Genomic DNA, 23,959 nt, shown 5'->3' with positions numbered 1-23,959 from the left:
AGCCCACGCTCCCCCCACCGCCCGGGGGGTGGCAGGGCTGCAGACACCTGGCGCTCCGGGGCCAGCGCTGGAGGCAGGTTGTGGGCTGGGCAGGGTATTTAAGGGCCGAGGCCGTGGGGAGGGAGCCCAGAGCAGTCGGGGCGCAGCACGGTCCGGCTCCTCCCCTGCCCAGCCGGCCAAGATGCTCCCGGGCTGCTGGCTGGTGTCTGCGCTGCTGCTGGCTCCGGGCTCCTGGGGCGCCCTGGGCCAGTGCCCCAGCTGCGAGGACGGGGACCCCCCGGCCTGCGCCCCCCGAGCCGGCTGCCGGGCCCCCGAGAGGGCAGCGGCGGCGCCCCCCGACAGCGCCAAGGCGCCGCGGGAAGCCTGCGGGGAGAAGGGCTGCGTCCGGGAGCTGGGGGAGCCGTGCGGGGTCTACACGCCCAGCTGCGCCCGGGGACTGCGCTGCATCCCCCGGGCCGGCGAGCGGACCCCCCTGCACGCCCTGCTCCTCGGCAAGGGGGTGTGCCGGGCCGTGGGGGGCAGGAAGGGTAGCCGCAACCACACGGAGCCCGAGCCCCCGGCAGGTGAGTGCGGGGCGGGCTGGGGAGAGCAGCCGCGGCTGGGCTTCGGGGCTGAGCCCAGATGGGGGGGATCCTTGGACCCCCCCCCCCAGCTGAGCTTCGGGGTAAGGGCACAGGGCAGCCCTCGCGGAGGTGCTGAGCCTAGATCGGGGGGATCCCTGGTGACACTTAGCAGCACCCCCAGAAGTTGGGGGGCATCTCCCTAGTTTCTAAGGGCAAAGGCTGCTGCTTTCTCCCCCCTTCCCCCCCCGCCCCTCCCCACTCCCCGGAACTGAGTCTCTTTCCTCCCCCTAGAGGGGCAGAAGAAGATGGGTCCTTCCACTTGGGGGTTGCCATAGTGGGGTTCCCTGGCCAGGGGGCGCACTCCCAAGGGAGTGGCTGGGCATTGCCCCTCTCTGGCTCAGGGGTGGGGAGGGTTCAGACCCCGGGGTGTTGCTGCAGGACACTGGGGGTGACAGGGGAGGCTGGGTGGCTCCTTGTCTATTGCCCAGCGCGATGGAGGGGGAGAGGCTCCAAGTGGGTCGGGTTCTGCTTGCCCTGGGTTGGCTTGATGCCAGGTGGGGGGGGAGCCTGGCGGAAGAAGGGGCTGGGGGCTGCCTGAGAAGTGGGGGGGGGCTTCTGTCCCCTGAGTTGTCTCTATTGTGGGCAATATGCAGCCATGCTCACCCCTGCCTCAGCAGCTGTAGCTGCCAATGGCCCATGGGTGCTCCCAGCAGGAGTCCAGCAGGATCACCTCTAGCCACCCCCCCCCCCCATGGAGGTGTCCCTACCAGGTGCCCTGATCCGGCCTGATCCCCCTCAACACATACACACACATTTTGGTGCCTAGGAAGTGGGCTCAGCCTCCTGAATGGGAGAAAGGGCCCGTGGGTGGATATATTGCTTGGGAAGGGGAACAGGCCCTCCCCTGGGCTGTGAGGGTGGGAGACAGGCCAGGGCCCCATGGCGCTAGGCGCTGTACAAACACAGCCAGCCAGCCCCTGCCCCGAAAGAGCTCCCAGTCTAGCTACCAGCAGGCCGGCCCACGGGAGGCTGCTGACTTGAGCCAAGTCTGGGAACGTGGCGAAGCAGGGGGGGACCCAAGTAAAGGTTCCAGCTGGCAGTAGCTAAAATTTGCCAGCAAAGATTGGTCTCTGAGGGGCAAAAGCCAGACTGAGGCGGGGTGGGGGACCATTGTATGGGAGACTGGGACTGAACTTCCCCCAAGGTGTCTGGCTCAGAGCACCGCTCTCTCAGCCAGCACCGGTCCGGGGGCGAGCCCCCTGTGCTTGGCCGGAGAGAAAGGATCTGGCATGGGGGTGTCAGATGGCAACAGACAGGCCGCAGGGAGCCACCCAGAACTAATTCTCCATCAGGGTTCAGGACACTGCTGTGGCTGGGGAGTTGAGTCTCGCAGACCCCCGCGCTGGCTGGGGGAGCTCGGAGGAACGCGTTGGGGTGGGGGAGGAGAGGAATCCATCGCCTTGTAACAAACCCCACCAGTGGGGGGTGGCTGTGTACCGGGGATGGGGGGTCCTGGCTGGGGGATCAGGGCAGATCAGAGCCATCCATCCAAGCAATGGCATGAAACACAGGGGCAAAAGCCCTTCCAGAGCGGGTATTCAGAGGACCCTCAATTTCTTTCCCCCCCCATCCCCTTTCAAGAATGGTGCCAGGGTCTGTGCTATTGTGTCTGAGCCTCCAGTTCAGCCTAAATTCTCTCCTGCTGCTTGCACCCCCTACCCCAAACTTCATGCCAGGCTCTTCCATAATAAGAGATCAAGTAAAAATTCCCCCCAACTCTTGGAGAAAAGCCTAAATCTTGAGCCTATCCCTTAAACTGACCATGTCTTAGCACCTGGGAGCCCTAGTCATAGACCCAGGCCCCGTGGTGCTAGGTGCTGTACAAACACAGGACAAAAAACGTTTAATGAGAGCGGTGAGACCTGGCCGTGGTGCGACTGCAGAATCCAGCTGTTTGCTCCACCCCACTATAAAGCAAAGGTTTTTCTCCAGCAGAGGAGAGATGCCTTGAGCAATTCCACCCAGGGCTAAGGCAGCTGGAAGGCTGCTGCAGATTGCGGGGGATGTTCACGGCCATTCAATGACTCTGAGACACCCAAAGCTGCTTCCTGGCATGTTCCACCCACCCTGTAGGAGCTGTTGTATCAAGGGACCCCGACTCTTTGCAGGAGGGTGGCTAGCTCTGGAGGGGGGGAGGGTTGTTCAGGCCCATCTGTGGGTTTGCTCTCAGTTACTCACCCATTCCTCTGGCCTGCTCACCAATCCCAGGAGCGCTGGCTCCCCCTTGTGTCGGAACGTGGGAGTGCACAACGGGATGCTGGATATTGGGCACTGGGATTGGGGCCCTTGGGCAAGCAGTAATTTGGGGCAAGATCCCCCCTGCCCCCCTCGCAAGAGTTCAGGGCTGGATTTCAATCACTCAAGCATGCACAATTTTTGGTGAACCTGGCCTGGGCGCTGCTGCGGGGTTCTGGGCCCCGGGCCCCAAAGGACTGAGGTCCACTCACCTCCTGGGTGCATGGAGCTGCAGGTGCTCCATGGTGCCGGATCTTGGGTGTCTCCAAGGGGTCTGCATTTCTGGGTGGGGAACAAAGAAGACTAGTACTGGGGGGATGGGCGGGATAGCTCAGTGGTTTGAGCATTGTCCTGCGAAACCCAGGGTTGTAAATTCAATCCTTGGGGTGGGGGCATTTAGGGATCTGGGGCAAAAATTGGGGACTGGTCCCACTTTGAGCAGGGGCTTGGACTAGATGACCTCCTGAGGTCCCTTCCAACCCTAATATTCTATGATTCTATGACACCCAGAGTTGGTGGTAGCCCCTGAAAGCAATGACCTAAAGGCACCCCCTTCAGCCAGGGGGGCGTGGCTGCATTTGCATCTGCCATGGGCACCTGGCAATAGGTAAGGATGCAGCAAACTCACTTCACCCAAGCAACCAGGCTGGCGCAGCTAGGGTGGCCCCTTTGCATCCTTGAGGGGCCTGACCCCAGCAGAAGCCGCAGGGCCCTGTGCTGGACAGGTCACTCTGGCTGCAGATTGGGGTGGGGAAGGGCAGGGGAGGGTGCGTGGCAGGCTGAGGCCCCAGGCTCTGTCTCCCTTCCTCTGCAGGGGAGAGCCGGAAGGAGAGTCGCAGGGCAAGCCACCCCACGCTGGAGCCTAGGCCCCCCCAGCACCACGGCCCCCTGGTGGAGGTGAACGGTGGCAAGGACCGGCTGCACCAGATCTCGCTGAACAGCGACGGCAAGCCGGACTTGGAGACGGTGCGTTGCGGGAGGGGTGCAGGGACAGGGACAGCGCAAGCATGTGCCTGTGGAAGTCTGACATGAGGCATCTCCTGCCCAGGCATCCAGCACCGGTAGAGAACACTCCTGGGATCCCCTGCCAGCGCTCCTGCAGCACCTCCTGCTGGCATTGCCGTAGCTGGGAGCTGCTGCCCTGCACCCCACAGCGCCCCTTGCTGGGTGAGGCTGGGACTGCAGTAACAGGGAGCTTCCCCCACAGCCAGTGCCCCTGCCCTACTTTCAACAGCGCCCCCTGGTGGAAGAGGCTGGGACTGAGTTTGTAGGTTACAAACAGCTGTCCCAGGCTCTGCAATCACTGGGCTGGAGCACTCCTGCTGCAGGGAGATGAGCTCCCCGGCATGCTGGTTGCCCCTACTGGCGAAGAGGAGGGCAGAGCCCAATGCATAGGCTGGCTGGGGCATGGGGGTGGGTGGGGGGAGGAGAAAAGGCAGCTCTGAGAGCTGTGGGGGGAAGCCCAGCGAGTCCCATCCCTCCTGAACTTGCAATCTGTCCTGGCCCCTGGCAGGCTCCATGCCGCATGCACCTGGCAGCTGTCATGCTGGAGCTCAAGGCCCCACTGTACCGGAGTGGAGAGGACATCTTCATTCCCAACTGCGACACCAAAGGCTTCTACAGGAAAAAACAGGTAAGGTAGGGGCCAGGGCCAGGGCTGGGGTGGGTTCCCCTGAGCTGGGGTGGGCACCTCTGGGCCTGGGGCACCATGAGGGCTGGATGGAGTCAGAGCAGTGAGCCCTGTGGGTGCAGGGCATTGGCGGGAAGCCAGTGAGTGGCTGCCCGGACCCAGCACTGGACTGGCAGGTGATCAGCCCAATGGGCATTGACCTCTGTGTCCAGCCACTGGCCCACTGACCTATGCCCTGTCGGCTGCCCTAGCATATCAGTGCGTGTGTCTTCTACCACTCCCTGCCATGCCGGGTTAGTGCCTGGGACCATCTGACTGTTACCCAAGATCAAGCACCACCAGCTACAAACAGCCAGAGATTTTAAACCATGTCCCCCCAACTACTGCGCCGGGGTCTCTTTGCCCATCTGGATTCTCATCCTTTACGGGACAGCACAGCCTAGTGGATACAGTACTGTTGCTGCCCCTTCCAGTGCCTCAGTTTCCCCATCTATATGTAAAGCACTTGGAGATGTAGGGGTACCACGTGCTAGAGGAAAAGCTAGAAGATACCAATCTCTAGCTCTTCTCTGCAGTCATGAGGGCTAGAAACATACTCCCAGTCTCTGGAAGGATCTCAGCTTTCATGTAATGGTCCCATGATTCCAGGAGCTGGGGCTTCGTTGCGAGGCGAGTGGTGGAAATGCCTCCGATTACAAGACTGTCGATCAGCCCATTGATATGTCCTCTCTCCCACCCTCCCTCCCCCTTGTCTTTTCCTCTTACAGTGCCGGGCATCCAAAGGACAGAGGCGAGGCCAGTGCTGGTGTGTGGATAAGAAGGGCCACCCGCTGGCCGGCTCGGGGGGGCTGGAGGGCAACCCCCATTGCCTGCCCAATGGGAGTGACTGAGAGGGGTGGGCTGGGCTCGAGCGGGGCTGGAGGAGGCTCAGCCTGATAGACGCTGTGGGAAGAAGAGCCCGAGGATACAGAAGCATTTTGCCTTTAATTTATTACATGGCACTGTGGCTGATGGAAGGAGCTGGCCTGAAGGCAGCTTGGGGGCGCTGCCCTCGCTGAGGATCGGCCTCTCCCACCTGCCCCATTCACACCCAGGACTGGCTGGGCACAGGGGGCAGGGAACAGCTCTGTGGTAGCAGCCTGGAGCCCATGCCGCTGCTTTGGGAGTCTGCTAGTGCAGGTGTTTGTTCAATAAGCTATTGGGAGTGGGCGGAGGCAGGGGGTTGCAGCATCCCCTGGTGCTTCCAACCCCCCCACCCACAGATGCATTTCCTGCAATGGGGAGTTTCCCCCTTGGACGGGGGGGGGGTGAACTGCTTTTCTGGGTGGGGAACAAAGAAGGCTAGTATTGGAAGAGTGCTACTAATGTTGGATCTTGGGTGGGGGGTACTCTGGGAAGGGCAGCATGGCTTTGGGGGACAGGCTGGAAAGAGCCAGCAAGAGTTCACCCCTGCACCCCCAAATCTCAGGAGGCCCCCCCCACACACACACACATCCTGAGCTGCAGTCAGACATCAATTAAGAAGCTGGGAGGGGAGAAAGGGATGGGGGGGGGGTCAGCCGTGGGCCAAGCAACCTTTCACTTGCTGGCCTTCCTCCTGAGCCCCCCCAGGAAAGCAGCTGGCTGGGGAGAGTCCTGCTGCCAGCCTGGTGTGGGAAGCAGCTGGAGCAGAGGCAAATGGAGCGGGAGTCAGGGCCAGGCTGCCGGCTCGCCCTGCCCCATCCCACAGCTGTGCTTTTGCTGTGACCTGTCCCGCAGCTCCTTTACCTTAACGCGCCCTCCTGAGGATTGTTGGATGCTTCTGGGAGATGTTTATTTTAAATAAAGCTGAGTTTGGTTTTTGGAGGGCCTGGCGCTTGCCTTCTTTCTGCCGTGCATCCCTCCTGGTGCCCTCCAGACCCCATCTTAGGGCTTGTCTAGCTGGGGAAATAGGCTGTACCAGAATAACTAGCCTGCCCTTAGTCCAGTTGGATATCCCGGCTCCTATGGCCAGTCCACGCTTCTGCCAGGCTCTGTCGGCATAACCCCTGGTAGAGACACAGTTTTGCCACCCTGACGAATGACAGACAGCATCAACGTGGCTTTTTTTGCTGGCATAGCAATGCTGGGTAGGGGAACGTCACCACGCCTTTGTACCGCAGACCTGGCCTATGTCAGTGTTGACCCTCCACCAGTCTTTGGAACAGGGCCCTCTCTTAGGGCAGCAAGTCATGATGCTGCGCCATCCCTTTGGTCAGGTTGGTACTGATGGGAGTTGCAGCGACTTGCTTTTCTTTGGTCGCACTCGGTTCCATTGGAGGAAGGAGCATCCGTCACGCTTATGTGCCCCTACCTGCGTCCTGGAGTCCATCGGCAGCCCTCTGTTTAATGAATGCTATTGACAATGTGGATGAGATCCGCCCGGAGTGGCTGAGGCCAGTTGGAAGAGAATCAGAGCCATCACTTGAGCCTCAGTGCGCCAAAAAAAAAAAAAGTATCTTTTATATTCTGGGCTGGACCACATCTCCCATGGTGCACCATGGTTCCCCTCTTGGTGAGAGGAGGCAGTGCCTCATGGGGAAATAGAGTCCAGCTGAGGACTGTAGGCCTGTAGAGGAGAGTGAGGGCCCTGATGCCTCTGTCCCACCTTGGGGGATCCCTCCAGGGGCAGGTGTGTGTGTGTTGGTGGGAGGGGGGGGCAGTTTCCAGGTCTGGCCCTGCCCCAGAGTTGGCTGGAGGCCTCTGTCTAGGGGGCTGCTCACTAGGGATCTGGCATCAGCACTAGATTGGGTTCAAAGATTTCTGTAAGTGCAGGCGGGACCGTAACACGTAGCCTCTTCCAAGCCAGCCCTGGCCCTGTGGCTGGAGGACCTGAGAGCTCAGCCCTGCAGAGGTGTCATCTCGGTAACCCCTCATCAATTGCCAATAAGAGCTGCCCGGTTGGCTCAAAGTTCCCCTCGCCTTAGCCCTGCTGGGAAGTCCAAGGCAGCCAGACGGGCTGAATTCCAGCAGGATGCTGCCTTATCCAGCCAATGGGTCCATTTGCCCCCACCCCCCGCCACTGCAGAGTGGGGCAAATTGGGGGCAGAGGAGCCTCTGGGGGCCTGAGAGGCAGAGATGCTCCTTCATGGAGGGGGGTGGGTTGTTCTGGGGCATGAGGAGAACAAAGAGGGGCCCCCCGTGTGGAGCAGAGACAGGGGAGTCTGGGGGGGAGAGGCACAGCAAGGGGTCCCCCCCGGGGGTGGGGGCAGAGGGCAGGGGAAGGGAGGTGGTCCCTAAGCAGCAGTGCCCAGCAAGAAGACGTTTGAATCCTCACTCTGGAATGTTGGCAGGCTGCGGGCCAAATGACTCGCTGGTGTAAGCAGCCGTGACACCCTCTCCCCTCCTGGGAGCTCCCTTACACCTAGTGCTGATCCCTTTCCCTTCCCTGACTGAGCTGCAGCTAGCTCTGGGGCAGAGCATAGCACCTGTTCAGTCACGGTGTAGGGCAGGGAGCAGAGATGAGCGCCGTGCCCCAGTGAGATCACAGGGGGAACAGAGATCAGCAGGGGACGGGCTAACTGGGAGCCCAGCCTGGGACCCAGCCCGCTCTTTCTAGCTGTTCCTTCCCTCCCTATGACCCACACACATGGGTTGCCCCAGGAGAGGATGCTGCAATCCCCCTGTGCAAAGCATGCTGGGAATATCCAAGAGCCAGCGGTACCCACAATCAGCAAGAGACAGGGACGCAGCCTCGCCTGTCTCCAAACCGGCCTGTAGAAGAGCGAAGGCATCAGTCTAGGTGCCCACTCCATCTCTGCCCAGGCCCATCCTATGTGGGTGGGACCTGATGATTCTGTGCCCAAAGGCAAAGTTTTAAAGTGTGTGTGTGTGGGCGGGTGACCCTGGCTGGGGGCAGAGGTTGGAACCACAGGCCCTGCTATCTCTGCCCTGATAAGGGCTTTATCTTATCACCCCTGCAAGGAGGGTCCAAGGCTCCCATTTCCAGCCTGGATCCCAGAGTGGAAAAACTTCTCCAAGGACTTTACCCCACTTGCCAATCAGCTGACTGGGCAGGGCCCAGCACGGGGAGGGAGGCAGCCCCATGGGAGGAAGAGGATGGTAGCTCTGGGGCAGCCGCTCTGACCTGGTCCCATTCCCTCCGGAGCCAACATGGAGCAAGCTCAGAGGGCCCCTGGCAGAGCCAGGCAGAGGAAGAGAGAGGGGCAAAGGCAGGCAGAAGAGGAGGAGACTCAGGGGCTGGATGGTGAGGAGCAGGGGCAGAGCGGGGGCGGGGGGATAGGAAGGAGGAGGAAGGGGAGGTGGGGCGCAGTATTTCAGGAGCTCTGGGCAGGCGCCCAAGTATAGACGGGACCTGCCAGGGGCATCAGAGCTGGGGGGGGGCAGTGTCTGGGTCCAGAGCAGTGACTGCCGAGCATGCAGGTGTCGGGGCTGGAGCAGCCTGGGGCATGTCACTGGTGCCTGGGGCTAGAGCAGCGTGTGCCATGTCACAGCCGTGTGCGGGTGCCTGGTGGTGGCGTGTGGCATGTTACAGCCATGTGGGTTGCCCGGTACATTGTGGTGACCATGTGGCATTTCAGACCCGTGTGCCCAGGCCCAGGTAGTGGGGGTGGGGTGGGAGGTGGGGGTCTGTATCTTACCTGGCTGGGGTGGACAGGCAGGGAGCTTGCCAGGTGGGGCTGGCAGCTCAGGTGTGTCCCATCATCCTTTTAAGACCTAGCAGCTGCAGCCCTGGGAGCTCCAGGCTCAGGGGGTGGCACCAGCCCATACTGGGGCTGGCATGTCAATGCCCCACCAGTCCCTGTGAGCCAGCAGGCCGGGCTGGCAGCCGACCCCTCCTGCAGCGCTGCCCCCGATGCAGGCTCGGTGGGCTGGTTTCCAGGGGCCCATCCCATCCCACTCCAATTTGCCTCTGTCACAGTACGAGATGGCACCAAGCCGTGGCGGAAATGGGGTGGGGGTCCCCAAACCTCCAGGCAAATGGGGATCTTTCTGGCCCTGCCACGTGGCCACAGAGAGCTCCCGACCCCTCTGGCATGGACACGTGGGGCCCCCCATGCACGCCGGCTCTGACAGGAGCTGGGCTATACAGCACCTCCCCTCCAGGGGGCACCACCCAGTGGGTGACACGTGACTGACCCACTGCCCCCGGCTCCCCCCCGCCAGGGAACATCGAGCAACAGGACAGTGTCACCAGCCTCATCCAATGGAGGAGACACATGGAGGTAAGGCAGGGCTCCACCTGGGTCTGGGGCGGGCCGGGGGATGGGATGGGGTGGGCATCGGGGGCTAGGTGGATGGTTGCCGGGGAAGGAGCAATGGGCAGGTCCCGTGGGAGAGCCCTTCCCCCCGGGCAGCTTGTCTCCTGCGGGGTAGGGGTGGGGGGGAATCAGGACTAGAGGAGGACGCTGATGGCTCTGGAGCAGGGCACTGGGAGGAGCAGGTCCCCCCAAGGCCCTGGCACCAGCTGGCAGAGCTGCAGGGACTGGAGGGAGGCAGCTGGGATGAGGATGTGAGAAACTGGGGGGGCAGGGGAAGCACCTCCCAGGTGCATGCTGGGATACTCCCTGGGGAGGCCAGTCACCACCTCGTTCCCCTGGGGCAGGCGGTGAAGTCGGAGCTGCTGGAGCACATGCAGGGGCAGCTCGGAGACCTGCTGGACAAGGCCGTGGAGGAGGCTGCGCGGTCCTACCCGCAACCCCCCAGGAAGGGCCGGCTGGAGAGAGAGGATAGGTGAGAGCAGAGGGCAGGGGATCCACCCACCCAGCACCCCACTCCCCCCACCCAGCTCCGGGACTCCTCTCCCTGCCCCAATGCGGCACCACCCTGGGGAGTCCCCTGCTTCGGGGATCCCCTTCCTGGCCGCCAGCCAACCAGGGATTCTCCAACCTAACCCAGATGGGGGTGTCTGGGGTGTGACACGGGGTGCTGGGGGCACTGACATGGCAGCGGTGCTGAAAGCTGGTGCCCCCCTCCCTTGCCCAGATACCACCCAGGCCCCCCTGCTGAGTAGAGTCACTCACAGCCTGGGCCGGTAGCGAGGGTGCTGGACTGGGACTCAGGACACCTGGGTTTTAGTCCCATTCCTGCTGCGTGACCGTCAGCAAGTCACTGCCCCCCTCTGTGCCTCAGTTTCCCCTCCTGCCCCTTGTCCAGTTAGCCCGTGAGCCCGTTAGGGTACAGGCAATGTCGGTGTCACAGGGCCCCAATGGCAGCTGGAACGCCAGTATCTACTGCCCTGTTAACCAGACGCTCTAAGCATCAGACTGGAGACCCGCGCGTGCTGATCCCCCCGGAGGGACACCTTCCGCCCACCCACCTTGCAGCTGGTGGGGATGGTGACCGGCTGCTCTCTACCCTAGAAGTGCAGTGGGTGTGGGAACGTGGCTGTGAAAGCCCCTTCCCCGGTCTGTGGTTGCTGCTTGGTGCCAGTGGACATGAACCTGGCTACTGCAGAAGCCCAGTTCTCTCCGGCTTGAGCTGCAGGAGAATCCTCGTTAGCAATTAGTAGTGTAGGGCCTGTGAAACACAGCTGAGCTCTTCTGGTTCCACCCAGTAGCCGGCAGCGGTGAGCATGCACCAGCTCATTAGAAAGGGGTGGCCATTACCCTGGGATGGAAGGTGCACGCGGAAAGCAGTACCGATTCGGGGGTGGGGGTTTCTCCCCCGGGTCTAACCCCAATCCCCCCTGGAATCCTTTAGGGGGAGAGGCTCCCTGCTGGAAAAGCGGAAGGTGTTCGTCGACCGGCAGTCGCTGCTCGAGTGAGTATGGCACGGCTTGGCACGGCCTGCATGTACAGGGGCAGGGAGCTGCACCGAGATGCCCATGTGTGCCAGCCTGACGCCAGGGGCAAGGCAGCAGCACCTGGCAGCTGGGATGGACCAAACCCCCATCCAGAGCTCTGAATGCCCAGCACAGGGCACCTGACACGATGGGCTCATCCTGGGGCTGCCTCGGGGAGACTTGAAGGCTGCTCAGCGACCCTAGAGGCAACCAAGGAGTAGGTGGGGTGAGGGATTGCCCCTGCCACATCCAGAACTGCCCCCCCTCCCCGACATGCCCTGGAATGGCCCCTGTGCTGTCGAATCTTACAGAATGGGAGGTGGGGGAGACAGAGCTGGGGAGGGGGGAGCTGTGTGCACCCCTAGAGGGGCCCCTTGTGCTGGTGCTGCAGGGCAACCACAAGTTGGGTCATTTAGTCAGGACACCTGGGTTCTCTGCCCGGCTGTGGGAGGGGAATGAGATCTACTGGGTATAGTGGCAGGGCTGGGAGTCAGCACTCCTGGGTTCCAGTCTCAACTCTGGACGGGGAGCAGGGTCTAGTGGCTAGAGTTGCGGGGGGTGGGGGGGGGCTGGGGATCAGGAGTCCTGACTGTGCCACAATCTCAGATGAGGCTCTTTGCCGCTCTGTGCCTCAGTTTACCCACTTGTAAAATGGGGATGAGGATCTGCCAGCAGCTTTGTTATTGAAGGTTGGAGGAGTCTCCCGCCCCGCAGCCAGGAAGAGGCTGTGGGCGCAGGGAGGGTGGGGCAGCCCCTGCCCTTCCCCCAGTTCTGGGCGGGGAACATGGACGCAGGGAGGGTGGGGCAGCCCCTGCCCTCCCCCCAGTTCTGGGCGGGGAACATGAGCTCCCTGCCCGGCTCTTTTCCAGCGAGCTGATGGAGACGGAGCACTTCCGAACCATCTACCACATGTTCATCGCCATGCTCTGCGTCTTCATCGTCAGCACTGTTGCGGTGGACTTCATTGACCAAGGGAGGTATGCCAGGAGGGTCCCCGCCTCAACCAATCACGGCCTTTTGTGCCTGGGGGTGTGGCCAAGGGGGATCCCTGCCCTGACCAATCAGAGCACAGTGTTTCTGGGGATGTGATAGATCCCCAGGGCCCCACATCCCAGCCTGAGAGACCTCAGCTTGCACTGAAGAGCAGAAAGTGGCATTTTCTCCAGCCCCTCCCTCCCCCCACCCCGGGGAGACCCTTCCTCTCTGCCCATTCAGCGACGATAGCAGCAGGGCGGGGTGTGTGGGAGGGGGGTTTAACCACGAGAACATGAGTTGGGGCCCATCCCCTGCATGGTGAGAATACGCGGCCTGAGGGCTTCCCAAGGGAGCACTGGGAGGAAGCCTGGGGCAGCCTTCCCCGGTGTCCGTAAGAGTTGGGAAGGTCCACAGTGTTTGCCATAGGGCAGTGAAGGTTCACAGGAGGGCTTTAGGGCACGAAGATCCCTAGTGAAGGTTCATGGAGCCATGAACACCCCTAGTGGAATGCCATAGGGCCCCGAGGGTGCGTAGGGCCATGAACACCCCTAGTGGAATGCCATAGGGCCCCGAGGGTGCGTAGGGCCATGAACACCCCTAGTGGAATGCCATAGGGCCCCGAGGGTGCGTAGGGCCATGAACACCCCTAGTGGAATGCCATAGGGCCCTGAGGGTGCGTAGGGCCATGAACACCCCTAGTGGAATGCTATAGGGCCCTGAGGGTGCGTAGGGCCATGAACACCCCTAGTGGAATGCCATAGGGCCCTGAGGGTGCGTAGGGCCATGAACACCCCTAGTGGAATGCCATAGGGCCCCGAGGGTGCGTAGGGCCATGAACACCCCTAGTGGAATGCCATAGGGCCCCGAGGGTGCGTAGGGCCATGAACACCCCTAGTGGAATGCCATAGGGCCCCGAGGGTGCGTAGGGCCATGAACACCCCTAGTGGAATGCCATAGGGCCCCGAGGGTGCGTAGGGCCATGAACACCCCTAGTGGAATGCCATAGGGCCCTGAGGGTGCGTAGGGCCATGAACACCCCTAGTGGAATGCTATAGGGCCCCGAGGGTGCGTAGGGCCATGAACACCCCTAGTGGAATGCCATAGGGCCCCGAGGGTGCGTAGGGCCATGAACACCCCTAGTGGAATGCCATAGGGCCCCGAGGGTGCGTAGGGCCATGAACACCCCTAGTGGAATGCCATAGGGCCCCGAGGGTGCGTAGGGCCATGAACACCCCTAGTGGAATGCCATAGGGCCCTGAGGGTGCGTAGGGCCATGAACACCCCTAGTGGAATGCTATAGGGCCCTGAGGGTGCGTAGGGCCATGAACACCCCTAGTGGAATGCTATAGGGCCCTGAGGGTGCGTAGGGCCATGAACACCCCTAGTGGAATGCCATAGGGCCCTGAGGGTGCGTAGGGCCATGAACACCCCTAGTGGAATGCCATAGGGCCCTGAGGGTCTGTAGGGCCATGAGTGTCCCTCGGGCCCATGATGCATGGAGGGTCCATGGTGCAGCTCTGAGTCTTGCGTCGCTCTCCTCTCCCCCTGCAGCTTAATCCTGGACTTTGAGCTCTTCATCTTTGCCTTCGAGCATCTCCCCACAGTGCTGGCCACCTGGCTGGTCATGTTCCTCTACACCCTGCTGGTCCCCTACAAAGCCCTGCAGCTGTGGGCTGGCTCCTACCACACCGTGCGCTTCCCCCGCCCCTTCACTGCCATCCTCTGGGGGGCGCTGCTGGCTTGCCACGCTGCCATGCTTGGCTTCTACCCCGTCTACACGGTGATCCAGCACCAGCTCCCACTCGCATACAGGTTCATCGTCATCCTCGAGCAGGTGAGTGCCATGGGGCTGGGCACAGAGGGGCAGAACCAGGCACAGGCAGGGCAGGAGGGCCCCATGGCTCAGCAGGACCAGTTGTCCTGACCTGCAGTCACCGTCCAGCTGTCCCGAACTCCTGCTTGTCCCACTGTAGATGTCTCCAACCAGATGTTTCTCTGGACAAATTCCTGGAGTCTCCCTGAGCATCTGGCTCAGCATACAGCCCCACAAAGCTAGGGTCGTCCTATCTTTCTGGATGGGGGCCCAGCTTCCACTGTGGGGTCCACATGGGATGCAGGTAGAAGGGGGAAGATTGGAGCTGTGAGAGGAGCTAGCCAGATTCTCGGTACGGTGTCCATGCATCTCTGTCTTCTAGGGAACCGGGGACACCCCCAGCCCTGGTGCAGTTCTGGCTGGCGGTGGGGGGCTGGCTCTCTGGGGACCGGCCAGCTCAGGAGCATGAGCAAAGTTCCCTGTTCCCTCCTCTCCAGATCCGGTTCCTGATGAAAAGCCATTCGTTCCTGCGGGAGGCCGTACCCGGCATCATCCATGCCAAGCCGCTGGACGGTAAGTACTGATCGCAGGACCCCTCTCTGCCGGTACCCAGTGCCAGCTAAGGCCCCACTCTGCCGGTACCCAGTGCCAACCAGGGCCTAGTTCCAGCCAGGGCCCCTCTCTGCCAGGGCCTGGTGCCAGCCAGGGCCCCTTTCTGCCAGTACCTAGTGCCAGCCAGGGCCCCTCTTTGCCAGGGCCCGGTGCCAGCCAGGGCCCCTCTGCCTCTCCCCCAGCGCTCCCTGCAGACATTTCCTAGCCACACATTTGGTTTTCTCCTTCCAGAGGAGGTGAAGCTGCCTGCGTTGTCAACGTACTTGTATTTTCTGTTCTGCCCCACGCTGATCTACAGAGAGAGCTACCCCAGGTGAGCCTGCTGCATGCCATGGCAGAGGGGGAGGAGGGGCACCAGGGACATCACTCCTCTGCCAGCTTCCTGAGGGGGGCTGTGCTGAGGACAGAGGGATCCCTACCTGGGGGAAGCCCCACTCCTCCCAGGCTTGACCTGCTTCCCATGAGTGTGCTGGGTCTTTGAGCAAGTGGGAGGGATGGATGGGGGGGCATAGTCTGAAGCTCCAGCCACTGACCGACTCCCTTCCCCCAGGACCCCTTACATCCGGTGGAAATACGTCGCTCAGAACTTCGCCAAGGTGAGAACGGCTGCTTTCCTCTGAAATCGTTTCCTAGCGTTCGAGGCCAGAAGGGGCCCTGACCTTCCTGTCTGACCCCCTGGCTAACCCAGGCCGTTGCGTTTCGCCCAGATATCCTTACGGGGTGCCCAGCCGTGCCCCATGCTGCAGAGAAAGTCGAAAACCCCCGAAGGGCCTTCCCAGCCCTGATCCATCGATCAGTTAGACCCTGAGCATGTAAGGGATGGTCTACGCCGGGGCGGGCTAACTACGGCCCGTGGGCCGGATCCGGCCCCTCAGGGCTTTGGATCTGGCCCGCGGGATTGCCACCCCCTAGCGCCGCTCCCAGAAACCGCTGGCCCCCGGTGTGTGTCGGGGGGGGGAGGGGCGGGCAGAGGGCTCTGTGCGCTGCCCTCGCCTCCAGGCACCGCCCCCTGCAGCTCCCATTGGCCGGGAACGGAGAACCGCGGCCAATGGGAGCTTCAGAGGAGGTACCCACAGGCAAGGGTAGCGTGCAGAGCCCTCTCCCCCCCGTCTCCCCCAGGGGCCGCAGGGAAGTGGTGCCAGCCACGAGGGATGGATGGGGGGGCATAGTCTGAAGGCACAGCCCATGCGGGGCCAGGCAAGGCAGGCAGGGAGCCTGCCCTGGCACCGGTGCGCGCCGCTCCCACCTTGAAGCCGCTCCAGGTAAGCGGCGCCAGGCCAGAGCCCGAACCCCTCTTGCACCCCGCATCCCAACCCCCTGCCCTGAGCCCCCTGCTGCACCTCAACCCCCTGCAGCCCCCTGCACCCCAACCCCCTGCCCTGAGCCCCCTGCTGCACCCCGCACCCTTCCTGCACCCCAACCCCCTGCCCTGAGCCCCCTGCTGCACCCCGCACCCCTCCTGCAGCCCCCTGCACCCCAACCCCCTGCCCTGAGCCCCCTGCTGCACCCCGCACCCCTCCTGCACCCCAACCCCCTGCCCTGAGCCCCCTGCTGCACCCCGCACCCCTCCTGCAGCCCCCTGCACCCCAACCCCCTGCCCTGAGCCCCCTGCTGCACCCCGCACCCCTCCTGCACCCCAACCCCCTGCCCTGAGCCCCCTGCTGCACCCCGCACCCCTCCTGCACCCCAACTGCCTGCCCTGAGCCCCCTGCTGCACCCCACATCCCTCCTGCACCCCAACTGCCTGCCCTGAGCCCCCTCTTGCACTCCGCATGCCCTCCTGCACCTCAACCCCCTGCCCTGAGCCCACTGCTGCACCTCAACCCCCTGCTGCACCCTGCACCCCTCCTGTACCCCAACCCCCTGCCCAGAGCCCCCTGCAGCACCTCAACCCCCTGCAGCACCCCACACATCTCTTGCACCCCAACCCTCTATCCTGAGCCCTCTGCCGCACCCCTCCTGCACCCCCACCCCCTGCCCTGAGCCCTCTGCCACACCCCTCCTGCACCCCAACCCCCTTCCCTGAGCCCCCTGCTGCACCCCACACCCCTCCTGTAACCCAACTGCCTGCCCTGAGCCCCCCACACACTCCGCACCCCTCCCTGCACTCCTGCCCTGAGCCCGCTCTTGCACTCTGCATGCCCTCCTGCACCCCAACCCCCTTCCCTGAGCCCCCTCATACACCCCGCACCCTTCCTCTGCCCCAACCCCTTGCCCTGAGCCCCTTCTTGCACACCAGACCCCCTCCCACGCCCTGCACTCCCTCCTGCACACCAACCCCCTGCCCCAGCCCTGCATGCAATTTCCCCATCCAGATGTTGCCCTCGGGCCCAAAAGTTTGCCACCCCGATCTACGCTGGCATCAGCATCGCTATCTCTCAGGGATCAAATCCACACCCTGGAAAGACGCAGCTATGCCAGGCTAACCCTTGGAAGAATTCTTCCGTCCACCTAGCTACCGCCTCTTGGGGAGGTAGATTAGCTACGTGGCTACACTGAAGCGCCGTAGCGAGGGACTGAATTTTAAGAGTAGACACGGCCTTCCCACCAGGCAGGAATCTAAAGAGAGGGAAACCATTGCTCAGCCCTCTTCCAGAGCGGGCCGTGCGCGATGCCAGCTGGCGGAGGGGAAGGATGGCTGTTTGGTTTCAATCCCCTCCTGCCCTGTGACACACTCCCCTCTGACCCCAGGCGAGTCATTCAGTCCCTCGGTGCCTCAGTTTCCCATCTGCAAAATGAGGATGATTGACGTTTCCCAGCAAACTTGTTTTTCACTGGAAAATTGGGCTGGGCGGGGGTTGACAAAACCTTTTCCGGCAGAAGTGTCTGCTTCCTGCTGAGAGTTTTGACTTGGGCGGGGGTGAGAGGGTGTCAAAAAATGCCGGAAAGCGGAAATGTTTTGGCGGAAAATGGTTGATATTCAAATTTCCAACGAAAGACTGAAATTGGACCCTGGGAAAAAAAAAACAAAACAGCCTCCAGCCCTTGTGGTTGCAAAAAGCCAACGTCGCCTGAGTGCGAGCGGCGCGGAGACTTCTGCCTGAGTCTGCAGAGAGCCCGAGGCAATCGCTCAGGGAGGTGTGAACGGCGCCAGGCCTCTCAACTCCACTGCCCAGTGACAAGCATTTCAGTCTCCCGGCGGGAGGCTTCTGGGAGGAGCTGGAGCGGGGCGTGTCCCCAGCTCTAACTCTGCACCCCAGCAGAGCGTGCTCGTTCCAGGGGCCCGGGGAGCAGCATCCCTGACTGGGTCCCCCTGGCAGTTCCTGGGCTGCCTCTTCTATAGTTATTTCATCCTGGAGCGCCTCTGCATCCCCATCTTCACCAACATGAGCAAGCAGCCCTTCAGCATCAAGATGCTGGTGCTGTCCATCTTCAACGCCACCCTTCCAGGTACACGGCCCCCACCACTCCCCTCCTTGGGTGGGGCTGGGGAGAGGGGGCAGCGCTGTGCAGAGCTGGGAGGGGCCATGTGGGGCTGGGTGCGTGGGGGGACTGTGGGAGGAGGGGTCATATGGGACTGGGGGTGTGATAATTGCTGTAAGTAACCAGCAGGCCAGGGTAGCTGGCCTGGTTGGCAGTGCCCCCTAAGGGTCGGGGCAATCCCGCTGTGGAACAGCGGGCGTGAAGGTTGGCGAGGCTGCGGCGACGGGAATGGGCAAGCGGTCCCAGGGCGTGATGGAGGGGGAGGAGGCCCCGGAGGTGACAGACTGCATTGGGGCGGGGGGCAGAGACCAGGCGCGCCTGCCCCAGCCCGGAGCCGTCCAGCCCAACCCAGGCCAGACGCCCCTTCTTGCCACTGCAGGGACCTTCCTGCTGCTCCTGTCGTTTTTCGCATTCCTGCACTGCTGGCTCAATGCCTTCGCCGAGATGCTGCGCTTTGCGGACCGGACCTTCTACAAGGTGAGCTGGGGGAGGGAGGGGAGGGCCCTCTGGGGCCAGCCCTGCCGCCACCCACCCTGATGTGGGACCCATAGAAAGCTCGAGGGTCTCTTCTCCCCACACCCCTGAAATTCTCAGCCAGGGTGCCCTGTGCCAGGGCTCTGCCTGCCCCCTGTTGGGGGCTCCTGAGCTGGCTTGCAGTGCCCAGGCCCAGCTGGGCTCCCCTGTGCCACGGAGCTGGGTGGGGAAGGGGTGGCCGCTCTGTCTGAGAGCTACAAGATGGGCAGAGGGCACTACCAGTGCAGCGGAGCTGCAGGGGCTGGGGGACACCAAAGCTCCAGGGCCACGTGGGCACCACGGGTGCTGCAGATGGGCGTGCACACGCGGGTGGGCGCTGCAGCACCCTCGGCCCGGGCTCACTCCCCTCTCTCCCTCGTCCCTCTCCCTGCATGCGTGCCCAGGACTGGTGGAACTCCACGTCCTTCGCCACCTACTACCGGACGTGGAACGTGGTGGTTCACGACTGGCTTTACTACTATGTCTACCAGGACCTGTTCTGGGTATGTGGCCCTGGTGCCGGTTGGACATTGTGGCCGTCACTGCGGCACCTGGCAGGGGTGCGGGTGGCGCTTGGAGCCTTGTTTGGTCAGGGAGCTCTGCAGATGATCATAGCCCAGCTCTGGCTCCCTGGCCCAGGCCAGCGGCCCTGATGGAGGGGGCGCTCACCAGCCCAGGCAGTGAGGATGATGCCCTTGGACTCAATGAAACGGGAACTGCTGATGATGCAAGGGGGCTTTGGGCTCTGAAAGGATCCTCGCTGCTCTCCGTCCAGCTCAGGGTGCCAGGCGAGCAGCCAGAAATGGTCCTGGGCTGGGGAGGTAGATGCAGGGAGGGGACACAGTGAGGCTCCCTCCTCTGGATCCAGCTCCCTGCTGCGGGGTGGTCTCATGCAGAGGAAAGGATCTATGCCAGGATGGTGCGGAGCTGGGGGAAGGACAAGGAGGGGGGTCTCACCATAAGGGTGGTGTGGCACTAGACACATTCCTGGCAGGGCGAGGGTTAGTAATGGGATGGGCCATCGGCCTGGGGGGAGCTGGGGTCTGGGACCTTGCTCCTTGTGGCTCCTTGGTTCAGTGCCTTCTCCCTGCCCTCCAGCTCTTCAGAGGGAGGTCCCGGGTCGCAGCCATGCTGTCAGTCTTCATCATGTCCGCCATCGTCCACGAATACGTCATCACCCTCTGCTTTGGCTTCTTCTACCCCGTCATGTTCACCCTCTTTGCCATCATTGGAGGTGAGCGCTGCCTAGTGCCCGGCTTCTCGGTTCCCAGGGTGAAAAGGGGGCAAATGGAGAGCACCTTAGCCAGCCCCACGCCAGCCCACAGTAGTGGCCAATGAAGCATAGATGGGAGAGGATTGAGTGGGTCTCGGCCCAGTTCACAAGGCTACGGGGTCACTCAGCAGAGACGGGGGGACCCCAGTGGGGTGGGGACAGGAGGCGCGTGGGATGGGGCAGTCGCTGCCCGGCCTCCCCCTTGGCTCTCCCCTCAGTGATCTTCAACTTCCTGCTGAACGACAAGCGGAAGAGCCCGATCTGGAACATCATCATGTGGACCTGCCTCTTCATCGGCCAGGGCATCCAGGTGTGCTTGTACTGCCAGGAGTGGTATGCCCAGATCCACTGCCCGCTCGAGCAGGTGAGGGCACCCGGCCCGGAGGCTGGTCTCGGTCACAGGGGGCAGATCTCACCCAGCTGCCGTGCCAGACACCCCCGGCCTCATCGCGGGTCACTTATCTCCCTAGAGTACTAGGGTCCCCTTCTCCTCTAGGCCCCTGGGTCACAGCCTGTCGCTCTTGCCCAGCAGCAAGGGGTGTTGGCCCTCCCTGCTAGGCTGTGCCCATGCCTCTGGCTCAGTCAGTTGGTAGTGTCCCCCTCCCTCTGGCCTGGCCCCAACTCCATTACCCCCCAGGGCAGCGAGGGCCCAGTTCTGTCACTAACTGGATTTCCGGGGGGGGTTCTCAACAGAATACGTTCTGGGGGCTGGTGACGCCACGCTCCTGGTCCTGCCGCAGCTAGGGGCCCCTTTGGATACCGTCTTCCCCATCGCACCAGGAGGACACTCAGCTGCACCCAGGCCTGCCGGACACCCCAGCTACCGAGAGCTCCTGCTGCCAGGATGCATGGAGGAGCTGCACGTGCCCGTCTCCGCCCCTTTGGCTCCTTTCTTACTCAGCATGTCCCAAGTGGATCGGGCTGGATCACGTTTCCCCCACGAGGCCGGGCCTTCTGTCGCTTCCCCAGGGAGGCTTTGGGCAAGAGGGCATTGCCAGTGGGCCTGGCTCTCTGGAGAGACCTGGGGTGGGGTGAGGAGCAGCTGCCAACCCAGCCATGCACCAGCGAGCTACACTGGACATTCTTGTACTGAGACAGCCCTGTGCAGTCTGTGGACGGGCCAGAGTAACAGCAGGGGCCGTCCCATGCCTCAGCCCTGGGTTCACGCCCGGCAGCTGGACTCTTTTCCATCCACTCCCATGGGGGAAAAGGCCACACTAGAATTCTGCACACACACACAAACGTGCCTGGTTCAACAGGTTACTGCTCCACCTCTGGATAAGACCCAGACTCTGGCATTGTCTCAATCACTGGGTGCCGATCCTGACACCAGGCACGGTTCCTCCATTCACACTCCCCCACCCCCCAAGCAATTGACACAATCCTCTCGGCCAGCAGGTTAATCGACAGGGCAGCGCAGCACTTGGGGTAGATCAAGGGGTTTGTGAGCACAAAACCACCTCTGCACCATGAAAGGACAGAGCCCAGCCCTTTGGCTTCACTAACAGGGCAAGCTGCCATGAACTCCAGCCCCAGCTGGCTGCCAGTTGGGACCTGTCTGCCTGGGGTGGCACCTCCTACTGAGCAGGGTACAGTTTTAACGCTACTGTACCTGTGCAGTGCACCAAGGGGAACCTGCGGCCATCGGCTCACTCACAGGGCCAGGCTTTGCTCCCAGCAGCTCCCAGCCATGCTGCTCCAGGGACATTGTCCCAGGAGAACGGTGTCCAGTAGGAGTGTGGATTCCTTTATTGGTATTGCCTTATACCAGCATAGCTACTTCCCCTTGCAGTGTGGCCGAGTGGATTGAGGGTTGACACAGGCCTCAGAAGACCTGGGTTCTGATTCCCAGCTCTACCACTGGGTGACCTTGAGCAAGTCACTTAGCCTTCCTGTGCCTCAGTTTCCCCATCTGTAAAACAGGGATAATGATAGGGCTCTCCTTTGTAAAGCACTTGAAGAACTACTGATGAAAAGTGCTCTATAAAAGCTGGATATTATTTTAGGCATTCTTATACCAATATAACTGCATCCACACCAGGGAGGGAGCCTGTGCTGCTTTAACTATATGGGTATAGCCGAAACGGTACAACTTTTGCATGTCAACAAAGATAGGCTGTTTATGAATGGGGTGGGTAGGGAGAGAGAGAACGTGTGTGTCAGTCGTATTAATATTGATACCAGAACTGATCAAATTGTTTCCATTAAAGTATTTTCAGTGAGAAGTAGCTTTTTGAACCATGCAAACAATTTTGGTGGACATTTTACTTTGCAAATTTTTCAATCTTTCGTCAATTTGAAATACTTTTTTGTCTGCTTCCTCTCTCCCACTTTCTCTCTCTTTCCCAACCCCCATTTCCTTCCTTTCAGAGAGGAGAACAGAGGGGGAAAGAACACTAAACATGCATGTTTCATTGCAAAAATCCAATGTTTCCACAAAATATTTTGAAACAAAGTGAAAAAAAAGTTTCATTTCCTTCTGAATTTCTCGCAGGAAATGCTCAGTGATTGGCGAGCAGCCCTAACAAACGGCGATGGTTTCTATTTGAAAAATAAGAGTTTCTGTGGGGCAAATTTCCACTCATCTAGCAAGCCAGATGCCTCGTCCCTGTAGTAAGAATTCCCCCATAAAGGGAGCGACGTGACATGAATTAAAAGCACAACTTCAAGATGATGAGCTATTACCAGCAGGAGAGTGAGTTTGTGTGTGTATGGGGGTGGGGGGAATGTGAGAAAACCTGGATTTGTGCAGGAAATAGCCCAACTTGATTGTCATGCACATTGTGTAAAGAGTTGTCACCAGCAGGAGAGTGAATTTGTGTGTGGGGGGGTGGAGGGTGAGAAAACCTGGATTTGTGCTGGAAATGGCCCACCTGATGATCACTTTAGATAAGCTATTACCAGCAGGACAGTGGGGTGGGAGGAGGTATTGGTTCATATTCTCTGTGTATATATAAAGCCTGCTGCAGTTTCCACAGTATGCATCGGATGAAGTGAGCTGTAGCTCACGAAAGCTCATGCTCTAATAAATTGGTTAGTCTCTAAGGTGCCACAAGTCCTCCTGTTCTTTTTGCGAATACAGACTAACACGGCTGTTACTCTGAAACTTCAAGACAGCATCTTTGCAGGGTTGTTGTAGCCATGTTGGTCCCAGAATATGCGAGACAAGGAGGGTGAAGCAATCTTTTACTGGACCAACTTCTGTTGGTGGAAGAGACACGCTTTTGAGCTCCACAGAGCTCTTCTTCAGGGACATGTAGATCTCCTGCAGCATTTTTCAGAGGAGCAGCCGTGTAAGTCTGTATCCCCAAAAAGAACAGGAGGACTTGTGGCACGTTAGAGACGAACACATTTATTTCAGCATCAGCTTTCGTGAGCTACAGCTCACTTCCTCAGACACGCATCCCGTGAAGTGGGCTGCAGCTCACGAAAGCTGATGCTCAAATAAATTGGTTCGTCTCTGAGGTGCCACAAGTCCTCCTGTTCTTTTTGCCGCATTTTTGTAAATTGTCTATAGGTTTCAGAGTGGTAGGTGCACAAGTACACTCCTCCTTGTCTTAGATTGGGACTCGCTGCCTGCCAGACACCCCATCAGCAGCCGCCCTTCCCTGCCCAGCCCTGCTCCGCGTGGGAGAGTCGGGACGCTCTGATGGGGGGAGTCAAACCGTGCCTCAGTTTCCCCAGCTGTCGGACAGAGGGGTGACAGGACTGCTTGAGCTCTGGTGGGGGCGGGAAGGAGTCACTCCTCCCCGCCTGTAAAGGGCGGCGAGCTCTGCCAGGGGGATAATGCGATCCATGAAGTCCGGACCCCGAGGAAGTTCAGAGACCCCCGCCGGGGCAGGGGGCCCAAGGGCCGGTTGGCTGGGAGCCCGAGGGACCAGGGCACACCTCCGCCCCACCCGCTCCTCAGCCCCGGCCCCTCGCCCGCACTCAGCGCCCCCCCCAGCGCTGCGATCCGGGCGTCCCCGGAGGGGGCGGGGCGGACCCGGGGTTCCGCGCGCGCGCGCGCGCGCTAGGAGCCGGGCGGGGGGGAGGGGCTGCGTCCGCTTCCTCCTTTTATTTATTTATTTATATATTTATTTCCTGCTGCCGCCGCGCG

The 23,959-nt window shown here is 61.2% G+C and overlaps 2 protein-coding genes across 2 annotated transcripts; both read left to right on the top strand.

Moving 5' to 3' along the window:
* The first annotated feature begins 62 nt into the window (after window positions 1–62).
* Window positions 63–6,333, top strand: IGFBP6 (insulin like growth factor binding protein 6). Its single transcript, XM_073318880.1, has 4 exons — window positions 63–563; window positions 3,673–3,824; window positions 4,372–4,491; window positions 5,256–6,333. Exons 1-4 carry the CDS (start codon window positions 182–184, stop codon window positions 5,376–5,378), a joined length of 777 nt encoding a protein of 258 aa, XP_073174981.1. The 5' UTR covers window positions 63–181; the 3' UTR covers window positions 5,379–6,333.
* Window positions 6,334–8,883: 2,550 nt separating this feature from the next.
* Window positions 8,884–20,604, top strand: SOAT2 (sterol O-acyltransferase 2). The gene is made up of 15 exons (XM_073319205.1): window positions 8,884–9,067; window positions 9,634–9,692; window positions 10,073–10,200; window positions 11,176–11,229; window positions 12,121–12,228; window positions 13,778–14,060; window positions 14,537–14,612; window positions 14,883–14,964; window positions 15,202–15,247; window positions 17,912–18,041; window positions 18,454–18,551; window positions 18,992–19,090; window positions 19,686–19,821; window positions 20,079–20,224; window positions 20,554–20,604. Exons 1-15 carry the CDS (start codon window positions 8,884–8,886, stop codon window positions 20,602–20,604), a joined length of 1,680 nt encoding a protein of 559 aa, XP_073175306.1.
* Window positions 20,605–23,959: the final 3,355 nt, after the last annotated feature.

The sequence above is a fragment of the Lepidochelys kempii genome, chromosome 20 (genome assembly GCF_965140265.1).
Source record: "Lepidochelys kempii isolate rLepKem1 chromosome 20, rLepKem1.hap2, whole genome shotgun sequence".
NCBI lineage: Eukaryota > Metazoa > Chordata > Testudines > Cheloniidae > Lepidochelys > Lepidochelys kempii.
The sequence above is the reverse complement of the archived record's forward strand: the minus strand, read 5'-3'. Positions and strand labels throughout refer to the sequence as shown.

Bases quoted from the DNA above. Each gene is read 5' to 3' on its own strand.
- IGFBP6 (XM_073318880.1), top strand. From the start codon at position 182: ATGCTCCCGGGCTGCTGGCTGGTGTCTGCGCTGCTGCTGGCTCCGGGC. The intron at 3,825-4,371 runs GTGCGTTGCGGG...GGCCCCTGGCAG, and splicing joins GCAAGCCGGACTTGGAGACG to GCTCCATGCCGCATGCACCT. The intron at 4,492-5,255 runs GTAAGGTAGGGG...TTCCTCTTACAG, and splicing joins GCTTCTACAGGAAAAAACAG to TGCCGGGCATCCAAAGGACA.
- SOAT2 (XM_073319205.1), top strand. From the start codon at position 8,884: ATGCAGGTGTCGGGGCTGGAGCAGCCTGGGGCATGTCACTGGTGCCTG. The intron at 11,230-12,120 runs GTGAGTATGGCA...GCTCTTTTCCAG, and splicing joins GACCGGCAGTCGCTGCTCGA to CGAGCTGATGGAGACGGAGC. The intron at 18,042-18,453 runs GTACACGGCCCC...TTGCCACTGCAG, and splicing joins CTTCAACGCCACCCTTCCAG to GGACCTTCCTGCTGCTCCTG.